General features: G+C 43.3%; 1 protein-coding gene across 5 annotated transcripts in view; it reads left to right on the top strand.

The window, feature by feature from the left end:
* Positions 1–15693, top strand: part of FYB1 (FYN binding protein 1) — a 150676-nt gene that overhangs the window by 44828 nt on the left and 90155 nt on the right. Inside the window, exon 1 of one of the 5 annotated variants that reach the window (XM_030566630.1) lies at positions 4919–5125. The exons of 1 other annotated variant lie outside the window; for it this stretch is intronic. Coding sequence is in view for 2 of the 4 variants with exons in the window: in XM_030566628.1 (XP_030422488.1) it covers positions 9445–9450 (6 nt within the window). In the remaining 2 variants the exon portion in view is untranslated. Of the gene's footprint in view, positions 1–4918; positions 5126–9230; positions 9451–12977; positions 13068–15693 lie in introns of those variants that run through there. 3 more of the 5 variants (XM_030566628.1, XM_030566633.1, XM_030566631.1) reach the window with 3 other exon arrangements.

Genomic DNA, 15693 nt, shown 5'->3' on the forward strand with positions numbered 1-15693 from the left:
GAGTTCTGTTAGCACAGAATCCTCTCCCCATATAGCGATCAGATCCCATGCGGTCCATGCTGGAGCTCTTTTTTGTTTCTCAGGAGACTGCATTGTTATCTATGCTGATCAGTTCTGCATGGTCACCTGTGCTGGTGAGCTCTCCGCTGACCAAACAGGAAACGAAATTCAAAAGTTCGTGGGGCTTTTCCTGTCTACCTGGCTAGTGCATCCGAGTTCAGATGGCTTTCCAGAGCAGTCACAATGGTGCACTGTGGGATACCGCCCGGAGGCCAATACCATCGAATTGCGGCCACACTAACCCTAATCCGACATGGCAATACTGATTTCAGTGCTACTCTCCTCGTCGGGGAGAAGTACAGAAATCGGTTTTAGGCACCCTTTATATCAATATAAAGGACCTCGTTGTGTGGACGGGTGCAGGGTTAAATTGGTTTAACTCTGCTAAATTCGGTATAAACACGTAGTGTAGACCAGGCATCAGACTCTGATCTGCTGGTAACCTGACCCAGCCTGACTCCTAACTCCTGCGGCAGCCACTAGGTCAGATCACCCACATCCTGGTCATGACACCTTGCATGGACCGCATAGGCACAGGAGTAGGCCTGGTACCAGCAGAATGGACCTGCGTAACCCTTTGGGAGCATCAGACATGCTCAAGTGGGCTGCCTGCCTTCAGGCAGACAGCAACCCTTGCAGACCTGGGTCATCCAACTAACCTCAGAGAATCAGCTCTGGCAGAAGCAAGTTGCTTGTTTGCCTCTGGAAAATACAGGTCTCCAGACACGGCTTGCACAGCCATGTTCCCCAATACCACTGCCGGAATGGTTTGATGGTAATCACTATCAATTCTGGACTTCTATAAACCAGTGCCACCACCTGTTCATGATGCAACCTCAGTCCTATAATAGTGATCGTGCAAAGGTGAGCCCAGTCATCAGCCTGCTGGCTGGGGACTAGGCCTCTCCCTCCTTGGTGTGTGGCAGCCCAGCCCTATTGAACTGAGAGGTCTTCCTCCCAGCCATGTCAGTACTATTCAATGATCCACACCGAACCCAAATGGCAGAGGCGGCTCTAAAGGGCAGGGCACCATAGCCTCCTATGCTGTGCAATTCCACTGCCTCACAGCTGATGCAGACCAGAACAAGGTGGCACAGGCCTACCAGATCTGGTGGGGCCTGCAAGAAGAAATTAAAGATAAATTAGATAGAGATGCCTACATGGATCTCGCCATCCATATAGTTAATCGGGTATGGGAATGAAGGGAGGAAAAATGTACCTGTCACAGGTACTGTGACATTTCACCCCTCCCTCCCACCAAGCCAGCACAGATGGATGTGGCCTGTCAACAGCTCACCCACCATAGAAAAGGAATGAAGCTGCCCATACCATCTCTGGTTCTACGGCGGTGAGTCAGTTCCCTCCATCTCTTCCAGCCTCATACGAACTGCCAGGAAAGATCTTCCCCACACTTCAGTTCTGACTGGAACACATCCATAGCCCTTTCCAAGGGCTCTTCACTTCACATACCTGGGGCACCCCTGCAAAATCCCATCCTACTGGCCTTCTTCGACTCAGGTGCAGCAGACTGCTTCATAGACTCAGCAATAGCCCGGATCCTGTAGATTCCCCTGCAACACAAGGTCACTCCTGACCTTATAGAGCAGTGGTTCTCAAACTTTTGTACTGGTGACCCCTTTCAAATAGCAAGCCTCTGAGTATGAGTGTATATAACACCATTATAAACGCTGGATGCAAAGCAGGGTTTGGGTTGGAGGCTGATAGTTCATGATGCCCGTGTAATAACCTTGCAACCCCCTGAGGATTCCCGACCCCAGTTTGAGAAACCCTGATATAGAGGGTATTGGTGGTTCCCCTGTGTCTTCTGCTCCAATGACAGAGGAAAGAGCCTCCTTAGAAGCTGTGATTCAGAGGCACCAAGAAACGTTACAATTTGGAATGATCCATTCTCCACACTTTCCTCTATCCTCAGCATTTCCTGTCCGGCTCTCCATAACCCACTCATTTGGTGACAAGCACAGGACATCTGTTTTCTATCAGAGTTTTGTCAACAGCACTGCTGGGAAACAGTAGCTCCTGTCCCAGCATCTAAAACTTGAGAGGCTCAGATGGGGTGGCTATCCAGGCAGATCCTTCCCCTGAAGCCACATCTGAACTCCCCTCAAAAGACCAAGACTACACGGATATTTTTGAAAAGAAGAATGCGGAAACTCTCCCTCTGCCTCAGGACTACAACAGAGCTGCAGCCAGGTGCAAAAATACCATTTGGGGGAATTTACACCATTTCAGAACCTGAACTGCCTGTGCTTCGAGAAATACCCTCAGGCAAGGTTCTTCTGGTAATCTGCAAGTCGACCTCATCAGCTGGCATACCACTCTTTTTTTGTCATGAAGAAAGATGGCAGTCTCAGACTCAGACTGTGCACTGAATCAAATAACTGTCAGGAATTGTTATCTGCTACTCTTGATTCCTGAGTTGTTAGATTGTGTTGTAGCTGCCCATATATTCACTAAATTGGACCTGTACCAATTAGAGAAAGGGATGAGTGAAAAACTGCCTTCCAAACCACTATGGCCCAGTAAGACTATCTAATAATGCCCTTCTGGTTGACCAACTCCCTGGCTAACTTCCAACATTTTATGAATGATGTGTGGCAAGATATCTTGGACCACTATGTAGTAGTCTCTCTGGACAGCATATTGATCTTCTCTGAGTACCCCGAACATACTGCTCTCATCCGGGTAGTTCTGGAACACTTACGGCAGCATGATCTTTTCGCTACGCTCAAGAAGTGTGCCTTTGATCAGGCCTCCTGGAGTTCTTGGGCTTTATCTTATCCCCAGAAAGGATCCAGGTGAACCCATGCAAGGCCTGAGCCATTCAAGACTGGCCGATTCCTCACATGGTACTCGACCTGCAAGGCTTCCTGGGGTTCGCCAGTTTTTATTGATGATTTAGCCAGCATTTTTCAAAACAAATTGAGCACCTCACCACTCTTCACTGGAAAAATACCCAATTCCATTGGCCTCCTGAAAATTGAAACTTGCCTCTACTACAGCACCCATATTGGCTCATCCAGATGTCACACAAGCCTTCACTGTAGAAGCTGATGACTCTATTATGGCAATTTGGGCTGTCCTCTCCCAGAGACTTGGTCCCAAGCCAGTGTTACACTGTGTGCATATTGTGCAAGGAAACTCACTCCCACGGAACTAAACTATGAAATACTTGATCAGGAACTCTTGGCAATAAAAACTGCCTTTGCAGGATGGCTGCTCTACGTGGAAAGAGCTAGCTACCTGGTGCACATACTTACTGATCATAAAAATCTGGAATAGCTATGTAGGACAAAAGCATTGAAACAACAGCAGCATTGGTGGATCTTGTTCTTCTCACAATGCAATTTCATTATCACATACTGCCCCAGATCCAAATATGGCAAAGCCAACACCCTGTCCTGAAGATATGGTACCAACCCACATTCTCAAATCCCAGAACTTTGTCAGTGCAGCTCATCACCAGGATGTATTAGACTGATACACTCATCTTCTGTTTCAGGAATTCCACCTGATGAACAAGCTATTATCCACAAGAAACCACATGACTCCCAGGAAGGGATCACATACATGAGAGACCAGATCTATGTTCCCTCTGGACCCCCAAGAGTTGCAGTCCTGCAATTATATTTCCCCCTAGAAGGACACTCGGGGTGCTTCAAGACCCAACAAATAATATCCTGCTCCTTTTGCTGGCCCCGGATACAATCAACAAAACAGTTATTCATTGCATCCTGTGATATTTGTGCCCATGTCAAGACACCATGCCACAAGCCCTACAGTCTCTATCCCATGGACACCCCGTCTTGATCCTGGGTGGCCATCACAGTAGACTTTATTGTAGAATTACCAGAGTCCAACAAATTTACAACATTTTTGATGGTAGTGGACCACTTTACCAAAATGGCCCACTTCATCCTTTGCACAGGACTCCCCTACACTGAAAAGACAGTCCAGCCATGTAGTCTGCCTCCTTTGCTTACAGCCCAAAGCCTCTTTAGCCAGCATCAAACCAAAATATCTTTTTAGGCTTCTCCCAAGATCATTGTGCTCAGAAGCTCCTGCTTGGCTTCTTTCTCTGCCTCTGAGTCTCTCTCTGTCTCTCTTTTTCTTATCTGCCCCCTGGCCCCCTCGGTCCACCTGGTCAGAACAATACCCAGTGGAACCCTCTGCCCATATGGTGCTAGTTTCTGGGCTGATTCTGGGTTTGTCTTCACTACTGGCTAAATAAGCACCGCTGCAATTGATGCAGTGACATTGATTTAGTGATTCTGGTGAAGTCACTATAAGTCAATGGCAGAGCGCTCTCCCATCAACTTCAAGTACTCCACTTCCCTGAGAGGTGGAAGCTACATCAATGGGAGAGAGTCTCCTGTTGACATAGTGCAGTGTAGACACTGCTGGAAGTCGATCTAAACTATGTCAACTTAAGATACATAACTTATGTAATTTAACTAGCATAACTTAGATCAACTTACCTCATTAACATAGACTGTCTCTTACAGTTCTGTCTCTTATAGCAATATTAATAAAGGGCATGCTCATACATCAGTGTGAACAAGGTTTTAACTTAACCCATAACAAGGTTTAACCCCGCTTATAACAATACAATACCTATGGCCCAGTTCTACCTGTAGACACCAGAGCTTTGCCCAGTTTTTCCATAATAATGTAATGTGCTAATTATCCATTAAAACTCTGGTCAGAACTACACTACTCAAAGCACTTTAAAATGGCAGCCGAATGGAGCTTTAATAGCATGTTGTTCAGGAAATCTATTCCCGTCTGTAGAGGCAAAGATAAGATGCATGATCGCTGAAGGAAATGCCTTGTTCTCCTTTTGTATTGTGCTGGTAAGCACAAGGAGAAGCTTTTTCGTACTCTGAAGCTGCAAGCACATACTGAACATTTAGGTATTTCCTAAAATGATTCCCTAATAGGATTGATATTGGGATATCTGAGCCATCACCTGCCCTGGGAGAATGGGAAAAATCGTTTCCAGAATTTTTGCCTTCCAGGAGCAGCAAAACAGCGCTGGTTGTTGCTGGTATGTAAACTCACCATATTTTACTGTAATTTATAACATTCAAACTTTTGGAAGCACTAATTCCGCAAATGGCATTAAATCTCAGAGGGCAGACAGGAGCTACTTGGCTGCCTGACACGGTACCTGACATCTCATCTTTGGTCCCTAGGCTAGAACCAGGAAGGAGAAGTACTGCAGTAGTGGTCAGAAAGAGCAAGAGATCTTCTGGAGAAAACTGTACTAAGGGGACTTTGCTCTTACTTAGACACTTTATGCATTTTCCTGCTGGTGATTGATTGGTGATTGATTGATTGATTACTTACACGTGTCCATCACCATAGCTGTCTCTGAGGGGGCTCCGTTAGGAGTGAATTCCAAAGCTAAAGGAATTCCTTCTACTGAGAATGTCCAATCCTCAAAATACAATAAGAGCAGGACAATTGTCTTTGACATTGGATGTGAGCAAATTGAAGGGTACATAAAAAGGCCAGGTCACCACACATCCTATGGAAGTTCTGTGAGGGAATTAACTATTTTTCTTGGGTTTTTTGCCTTTTTACTTCTGACTTTTTATTTTTCTTTAAAAAAAAACCTTTTTTTCCAAGGTACAGGAAGGTGATCAACTGAGTAAATGCTTGGAAACACAGAATATACCTCATGTTGTATAGGTGACTGATGTGTACAGGAATATTAACAAACCATTACACTGGGGATAGGAGATCAGCATATGGTGCACTAAATCAACTTGTCATTGTGTAACAGGCAGGCACACAAATGAGCCAATCTATATACATAGGCCAGGATGGCACAAGCAGGCATTCCTGTGTTTGGAGGGATATGTCTGTTTTACTGGAAGCCTGAATCATTTTGTGTTGGTATTTTGGTTGTGGGGAAGTTTCCTTGCACTGTTGAGAGTTCTGGAAAGCAAAGGAAAAAAGATCTCTAGACCTTCTTTGAAGTTGCAAGTCTCACGTGCCTGCTAAAAGACCCTTACACCCAAAATCGCTCACTAGTAAGTGCCACAGTGACACCAGAGGACTGAGTGGAAAGCCGCAAGAACTGGAAACTGTGGCAGTTGTAAAATGGCTCCCAGGAGCATTTGAACACCATTTTTGACTCTAGATAATCTAGTGATCTGTTGCAAACATTGAAAGTGGGCAACTTCACAGCAAGTTCACTGTGTAGACTGTGATTCCAACTGAATGGCATTGTTTGGTTATAAAGTATACTCTCAACAGCTCTATAGGGGTTATGAGGGCTATTTTTACTCTCCTGCATTCTATGGAAAAAATGAAAACCAAAAACAGACTTATCAAGGTTGCAAAGAGTAGCTCTTTCTTTGATCAGCCCATGATTTGCTTAGTGCCGATACTGTATGCAAACTCTGGCAGCAATGTTTGCCAATAGCAAAATAATGCTGCTGTTTTAGCTCTCAAACAGGCTTGCAGATCAAAAACTAGACTGTCAACAGCCAATGAGCGTAATTCTCCCTAGCATTTAGGGCTGACTGCTCGTTCTCTCCAACAACATGAATTGTATAAATGAAATCTAGTGTGTACTCAAAAGGATAATGAACAGCACATATAATTCAATTAAATTAAAGGAAAGAAGATGGGGATGAACATTCATGCTTTACAGCTTCTTTATCCTGTAGGTCTTGTCCCAAACTGGATATTTTGATAATTCAAGTGTATCGAGGACCTTCTTATCATAATCCATCTCCCTAATCCATCTCTTTATTTAATCTATTCCTGCAACTAGGTCACAAAAGTCATCTGTGTCACCCAACTGGTGATGGTGGTTTTCACACACACACACACACACACACACACACACACACACACACACACACACACACACACACACACACACACACACACTAACAACATGGCCCTCTAGTGGCAAATATCTTAGTCTTAATAAAAACAAGATGGAGTCCTTGTGGCGCCTTAGAGACAACAAATTTATTTGGGCATAAGCTTTTGTGGGCTAAAACGCACTTCGTCAGATGCATGGAGTGGAAAATACAGCATGGAGGTATAAATACACAGCATGTGAAAAGATGGGAGTTGCCTTACCAAGTGGGGGGTCAGTGCTAATGAAACAATTAAATGAAGGTAGAAGAGGGCTATTCTCAACATTTGACAAGAAGAGGTGAATACTAAGGGAGGAAAAATCACTTTTGTAGTGCCAATGAGGCCAATGTAATCAAGGTGGCCCATTTCAAACAGTTGACAAGAAAGTGTGAATATCAGCAGGGGAAATTAGTTTTTGTAGTGACCCATCCACTCCCAGTCTTTATTTAGGCCTAATTTGATGGTGGCCAGTTTGCAAACTAATTCCAGTTCTGCAGTTTCTCTTTGGAGTCTGTTTTTGAATTTTTGTTGTTGAAGAATTGCCACTTTTAAGTCTGTTATTGAGTGTCCAGGGAGATTGAAGTGTTCTCCTACTGGTTTTTGAACATTATAATTCTTGATGTCAGTTTTGTGTCCATTTATTCTTTTGCATAGAGAGACTGTCTGATCTGGCCAATGTACATGGCAAAGGGGCATTGTTGGCACATGATGGCATATATCACATTGGTAAATGTGTAGGTGAATGAGCCCCTGATCGTGTGGCTTATGTGGTTGGGTCCTATGATGGCGTCCTTGACAGAGTTGGCACCGGGGTTTGTTGCAGGGTTTGGTTCCTGGACTACAGTTTTTGTTGTGTGGTGTGTAGTTGCTGGTGGGTATTTGCTTCAGGTTGGGAGGGCTGTCTGTAAACGAGGACTGACCTGTCTCCCAAGTTCTGTGAGAGTGAGGGATCGTCCTTCAGGATAGATTGTAGATCCTTGATGATGCACTAGAGAGGTTTTAGTTGGGAGCTGTAAATGACGACTTGTGGCGTTTTGTTACTTTCCTTGTTGGGCCTGTCCTGTAGTAGGTGACTTCTGGTTACCCTTCTGGCTCTGTCAATCTGTTTTTTCACTTCACCAGGTGGGTATTGTAGTTTTAAGAATGCTTGATAGTGATCCTATAGGTGTTTGTCTCTGTCTGAGGGATCGGAGCAGTTGCGGTTGTATCTTACAGTTTGGCTGTAGACGGATCGTGTGATGTGGTCTGGATGAAAGCTGGAGGTATGTAGGTAAGTATAACGGTCAGTAGGTTTCTGGTATAGAGTAGTGTTTGTGACCATCATTTATTTGCACTGTTGTGTCCAGGAAGTGGATCTCTTGTGTGGACTGGTCCAGGCTGAGGTTGATGGTGGGGTGGAATTTGTTGAAATCTTGGTGGAATTCCTCAAGAGCCTCCTTCCCATAGGTCCAGATGATGAAGATGTCATCAATGTAGCACAAGTAGAGTAGGGGCATTATGGGACAAGAACTGAGGAAGCGTTGTTCTAAGTCAACCATAAAAATGATTCTAGTCCCCCTGGAACCACTCCCATCAGGGGTGTTTTCAGCCTGTGGAGTGGGAACTCAGCTAAGTTAATGCTTCCAGGGTCAGCATTAACTTATCCAGAAAAGACCTGGAGAGCTGCATAGGTACAATGCTGGTGGTGCAGCCCAAATCCAAAAGTTTTAAGGCCCTTATTTCACAACTTGGTCTCAGATCTCACCTGGCTTCCGTGGGGGCTGTATGTGGGGGTCAGAGTCACCCTGTGTGGATCAGATTTCAGGATCAGAACCCAAATTCATTCAGTTCAAGTGCTGGATTAAGGTTCATGGGGAATATAATTTTATTCATACCAATTTGTCCCTCTTTATTTATTTACCTACTTTTTGACTTATAAAATATTCCCAGTGCCACAGAGCTGCATGCACGTGTATAACACGTAGTTTTAAAAATTAACCTTTTAAAACAAAAGCGAAAGAAAGAAAGAAAGAAAAGACGAAAAAAAAATCCTGCCTGTGTTTTATTAATCATGGCACGGGAAGGGCTAGATCCTGTAAAATGCACACTGACTTCCTGGGGTGCAAGCTATGTTTCTGATACCTCAGCTAAATATATAACTGCCACTCAGTTCCTTTTGGATATCACATGGAGAATATTGCTGATGGCACCAGCAGAAGTCTGAATAAACACATTTTAGTTCCTTTTCTCCTACACTTCTTGCCCAATATCCTGTAAGCTTAGAGAGAAAGGGTTTCTTTGCTGATTGTAGTATTGAGCTAATGGAATCCACTGTAGGTTTTATTCTGCAACCCTCTGCCAGGTTCAGCACTTCTGTGCATGGATTCCTGAGCACACAGACAGAGATAGCAAGGCCACAGTGGAGGAGAACCTGTGATTTTGCTGCACTGAGAGAGAACGAAGACTGACAGTTTTTCTGTTTTTGCCAAATTATTGGAGAGCGGAATGCAAGTAAGTGTCATGCGTTTATTTTATAAACGACTGTACAGAATTCCAGGAGAAGAAAGGCACATTCCATGCCTCAATAAAATCTCTTATTCTTGGAAGCGTTAATTGAGCTAGATGGAGAGCAGAATAGATCACAGCATAATATGATACGTTGTTTACAGATCTCAATGCAGACCTACCGCAAGACTTAAGAGTCACGAAGTTGCCCCGTCTCTCTCTGAAAAATGCACATTGTGTAATTTCCTGACTTTACTAAAAGTCACCCTGATTCTAAAACACCTTATATCTTGAAGATTAACTGAAATAGTGACCTCAAGTGGTATGTTATGGTTGTGACCAGTGATTTCTTTCCTAGCATTTTCTTTTATTTGGTTGCTTTTTCTTGTGTGTTGTGGTTGTTTTTAGTTGTTTGTTTCTTTATGGTAGCCTGGAATGAGGTATCAGCTTGAGTATCTACCCTGTTTCTAATTGGCCAAGAAAGCAATTAGGATCTCTCATGGATCCTAATCAATAATTTTTTTCAAACTTTGGCATGAATTTTCTAGTGTGTTTGCCATGGGACTAAGCTGGTCGAAATCTCTGTACTCAAAACCCCACATTATATTTGACTGGTTAGTGTTGTAGTGAAAGGGCTTGTTAACCCCTTGGACTTTCTGGTGATTTATTATTCATAATAGTGCCATTTTTATTCATAGGACCAAAACTTGAACTAAATCTCCTGGAAACTACATAGGATCTTGCTTGCTAGCATAAAATGCTTTTAAAGTAATGGTGGGGGTCCATGGCTTTCAGTGCTTGAGAAGACAGGGTTGTTGTGTTAATTCTGATGGAATAGATGGCCCTAGAAAGTCCAAGGGGTTAACAAGCCCTTTCACTACAACACTAACCAGTCAAATATAATGTGGGGTTTTGAGTACAGAGATTTCGACCAGCTTAGTCCCATGGCAAACACACTAGAAAATTCATGCCAAAGTTTGAAAAAAATTATTGATTAGGATCCATAAGAGAGAAAAAGAATAATTTTTTTTAAAAGCTTTTTGAAATCAAGTGCAGGGCTGGTGCAACCATGTAGGTGACCTAGGCGCTCGCCTCGGGCACTAGGATTTAGGAGGCAGCATTTTCTTTGGCAGCGACCACAGCGGCTGGATCTTTGGCTGCCCCAGTCGCTGCCGGCATTTAGGCGGAGGGAGCTGGGGCAGGGGAGCGTGGGGAGGACTGCGTGAAGCAAGTAAGGCGGGGGGCAGGCACACAGGGGAACTCCCCGCCCCAGCTCACCCCTGCCCCGCCTCCTCCCCGAGCACGCCGTGGCTGCTTCACTTCTCCCGCCTCCCAGGCTTGCGGCACCAATCAGCTTAGGCATCGCAAGCCTGGGAGGTGGGAGAAGTGAAGCAGCCACGGCGTGCTTGGGGTGCTCGTGCGTGGAGCAGGGATGAGCTGGGCCGGGGAGGGTGCCTCAGGGTGGGTGGTGGGGAGCTGCCGCAAGGGGGGCACCTCACGGCGGAAGGGGGGATGCTGCCGCGGGGGGCGCCTCAGGGTGGGGGCGTGGGAGGGGGAGGGCACAAGGTAGAAGTTTTTCCTAGGGCGCGAAACATCCTTGCACCGGCCCTGATCAAGTGGTTATATAAAACAAACTTAATCAAAACCACTTTTTGAAAGAAAGCGAGAGAGAGAGATCAGTTAGGGACTCTTATTTTGTCAGCTGATCCTTCTAAATGAAGAAGAAACTGTTGAATTTTGAGTTGGCAGCTGTAAATAGTAGTTACTCTTCCAGCTTTTGACAAAACTGGCAGGCACAAAAAAGAAGAGATAGAGGGGGCGGAATACAGCTTTTGTTGATGTTCTTAGAATACAAGCTTGCTGTTCGGTGATGGATGGACGTTGTAGGCTGGCATGTGGGCCATGGCAGTTGTTGCTCTTGACCCTGGCTCATTTCCCTGGTCTGGGATGTCATCTATTTTTATTATTTTATTAATAATCAAGTTTATTAGTGTAGTGTTCAAGGGCCAGCCAAGAATGGGGACTCATTTACAATCCAAATAGACAAGACAGACACAGGATGAGAGAAGGGATATAATGCACAAGCAGAGTGAACAATATGATGATAACCAATGGCATGTTAGTTCCTTTTTTTTTTTTTTTTTTTGTGGGAGAAGGATGTTACCTAGGATCAGAATCAGCTAAATGGAAAGAGAAGGGAAGGGAAGGAGGTGGGTGATAGAGATAAAGAGAGTAAGAGGACAGATATGGAGTGAAGCTGAGGTGAAGAGACTCGCTGACCTGGTCAGATCCCTGTCCTTCACTGGTCCTTCTGAATCTGGGCAAACTGGATGGGCTATTTTGTCTGGTCATGCTGGTGCCATGCCACAATGAATCAGGTGAAAATCCAAAAGATAGTGAAAGAGCACTGGAAGCAGATGGTAGCAACAAAAATAACACAAGAGAAAAGGGAAGACAGAGCAGGGTCTCTTATGTGTCAGGCTGGAGTCCTCACTGGTACAGAGATGATGGTCTGGCATCCTCAGCCACGTGCTGATCTAGACATACTGATGTTTGAGGTTCACCAATGCAGGACAGAGTCTATGGGGCAAAACAGAGGTCTGTTGGGCTATCCCCAAGGAATCCCTCACAAGTCTATTCCACTCTGATCCTTAGAGTCTGCTTCTCTGAGAACCCCAAAGGAGTAGATTGGTGGTTGGAATAGCCCATCCTCTCATTATTTTATTAATCAATTAGGCATTATTTCCAACACATTAATTTTGCTCCATTAATTTTTTATTCCAATCTCGTTTACCAATCATGATCATAACACAGTCCTTAGGTTGTATCAGTAGTCCTTTTTGAATGGGTGAAATCTGTCCTTTTGTACCTTTTCCATCAAGATTTATTATTACAGGTTATTGCAACATTTATGGACTTTCTCCCAATCTCCAATAGTTGAGTTTACAATTTGGGTAGGCCCACTAGACCCCAGTCATTACAATAGTGCCAAAGGGAAAAGAAAGAGACAGGACAGTTATTTCGTCTGAGAGGAGAACACTGCATGGTGGCAATCTTGCAGCCCCTATGTTGGGAGAGTGATAGTCAGGAGAAGAAAACGGTCACTTGGCCATCCTGAAAAGTACTGGCACGTTCAGCAAGTGACTGAACATTCTGCACTCCCTTTGATTTCAATGGAGGCAAAAGACACCAGGACTTCCCAGGATTAGGCCTGTATTTTGCAAAATAATTTTCAGATCTATATTTTTCTATCACTTTCAATGCCAGTTTTCCTGGACGGTTACTATCCAGTTCCTTATTTGACCTGTCCTTGCATGAGATCTCACTTCCCTCAGTGGCTAGCCGGTGCTGCAGGTGTTTCATTAAGTAAGGAAACATGCTGGAGTATATTGCCTTTCTCCTAGAATTGTTGCCATTATTGTCTTCTCATAAATCCAACTGATGAAGCCTTCTGCAAACTCAACCAGACCTCAGTCCTTTGCAGAGTTTCAATTTTCTTAGAAGCTCTGATTATGGCCCCTAACTTCCCCCAGCTGTTACAGAGACATGGCAGGAGGAAGAAAAGCTGTCACAGGTGGAAAATGTATCCAGAATGAGGATATGGCTTCGCCTTTATAAGTCAGGTTTGTATGTGTTTTTCATGAGAACTGAGTGTTTCTTATGCTTTATGTAAAGATTGTTATCTCTCTTGAGGGAAGGGGGTATGCCCATGTGTGTGCTCATTTGCTCGGAGCAAAATGACTTTGTTCCTTTGTTGATTGATCCAGTGCTGCTGTTTGCTTGAAAAAGAACACCCACAAGAAGAAGTTAAAGTGAAATGATCTCTTTTTTATTAAAGAGAGTGGAAAGTGTGTGTTGATGTGTACATGGAGCACCAATAATTTCTAAGAGCCAAACCATGCTCCCACTTAAGTACGATTGCACAGTTCCTAATAATTTCAATAAGATTGGAATTGGGCCCGTTAGCTTTGTTGCATTTGGGCTGTATTCTGGCCTGATGTAATGCGGCACACTTACGCTAAATTTAATAGTGAGTTGCACCTGCTTACACCAAGATTAAATTAAGTCCTGGTCCTATAAGGCACTCCATGCAAGTGGGTCCCAAAGCTGGTTGTGGAGCCTTGTTGAAGACAATAAGAGTCTGTGCTGGAATAGGGCTTTGCCCATGCAAAGCTCCTTGCAGCCTCAAGACTGTGGGAACCAGAGACCGGGCTATGTGAGAAATGCAGCTAGGATTGGACCATCTAGTCTGGATAAAATCACAGTTGCCACCTTCTCTCAGCACATTAACACCATATATTTTCTAAAGTTAGAAAACCATTGGTATGTTTTTTCACCCTCATTATTTTACTGTTTCTGCCTGGGAGCGAAGGCTGAAAGGCCAAAATACTTCTCATTGTATTTCCTGCTAGATTGTTAACAGGAAGTGCAGACAGTAGCCTAAACTCTGGTCACATGAGACCGTCTACTCCAACAGATTTGAATGTGAGGCACCCAAGCATCTGGGTATTTATTCAAACTGAATCTATCCGTAGAGATTCCAGTTCACCACCTGGCCAGTCAAGGACTACACAAAGGGCCAGAATTTGGCCCTCAAGGTAGTAATTAGGGCTGTTAATTAACCACAGTTAACTCACGCAATTAGCTCAAAAAAATTAACCTCAATTAAAAAAATTAATCACACTTATAACAATAGAATACCAATTGAAATGTATTAAATATTTTTGGATGTTTTTCTACATTTTCAATATTGATTTCAATTACAACACAGAATACAAAGTGCACAGTGCTCAGTTTATACTATTTTTATTACAAATATATGCACTTTAAAAATTATCAAAGAAATAGTATTTTTCACTTTACCTCATACAAGTACTGAAGTGCAATCTCTTTATCGTGAAAGTATAACTTACAAATGCAGATTTTTTTTTTGGTTACATAACTGCACTCAAAAACAAAACAGTGTAAAACTTTACAGCCTCAAGGCCACTCAGTCGTACTTCTTATTCTGCCAATCGCTAAGACAAGTTTGTTTACATTGACGGGAGATACTGCTGCCTGCTTCTTATTTACAGTGTCACCTGAAAATGAGAACAGGCATTTGCACTGTACTGCTGTAGCTGGCTTTGCAAGATATTTATGTGCCAGATGCGCTAAAGATTCATATGTCCTTTCATGCTTCAACCACCATTCCAGAGGACATACATCCATGCTGATGTTGGATTCCGCTTGATAATGATCCAAAGCAGTGTGGACCGACGCATGTTCATTTTCATCATCTGAGTCAGATGCCACAAGCAGGAGGCTGATTTTCTTTTTTGGTGGTTTGGATTCTATAGTTTCCATATCAGAATGTTGCTCTTTTAAGACTTCTAAAAGTGTGCTCCACACCTCATCCTTCTCAGATTTTGGATGGCACTTCAGATTCTTAAACCTTGGGTTGAGTGCTGTAGCTATTTTTAGAAATCTCATATCAGTATCTTCTTTGTGTTTTGTCAAATCTGCTGTGAAAGCATTCTTAAAATGAACATGTACTAGATCATCATCCGAGACTGCTGTAACATGAAATATATGCAGAATGCAGGTAAAGCAGAGCAGAAGACATACAATTCTCCTCTCAAGAAGTACAGTCAGAAATTTAATTGACACACTTTTTTTAACAAGCATGAAGGGACATAGGAATCTTTAGCACATCTGGCATGTAAATGTCTTGCAACACCGGCTCTAATAGTGCCATGCAAATGCCAGTTCTCACTTTCAGGTGACATTGTAAACAAGAAGCAGGCAGCAGTATCTCTGCAAATGTAACCAACCTTGCTTGTCTGAGTGATTGTCTGACCAAGAAGTAGGACTGAGTGGACTTGTAGGCTCTAAAGTTTTATATTTGTTTTATTTTTGAATGCTTTTTTTTTCACATTCTACATTTGTAAGTTCAACTTTCATGGTAAAGAGATTGCATTACAGTCCTTGAATGAGGTGAATTGAAAAATATATATTTTTTGCTTTTTACAGTGCAAATATTTGTAATAAAAAATAAATATAAAGTGAGCACTGTACACTTTGTATTCTGGTTGTAACTGAAATTAATATATTTGAAAATGTAGTAAACATCCAAAAATATTTAAAATAAAGAGTATTCTATTGTTGTTTAACAGCATGATTAGTTGTGCGATTAATCTTGATTAATTTTTTTAATCACTTGACAGCCCAAGTAGGAATAACAAGCAAGGCTTCCACAACTTGAAATCA

This window comes from Gopherus evgoodei, chromosome 6 (genome assembly GCF_007399415.2).
Source record: "Gopherus evgoodei ecotype Sinaloan lineage chromosome 6, rGopEvg1_v1.p, whole genome shotgun sequence".
In the NCBI taxonomy this organism is placed as follows: domain Eukaryota; kingdom Metazoa; phylum Chordata; order Testudines; family Testudinidae; genus Gopherus; species Gopherus evgoodei.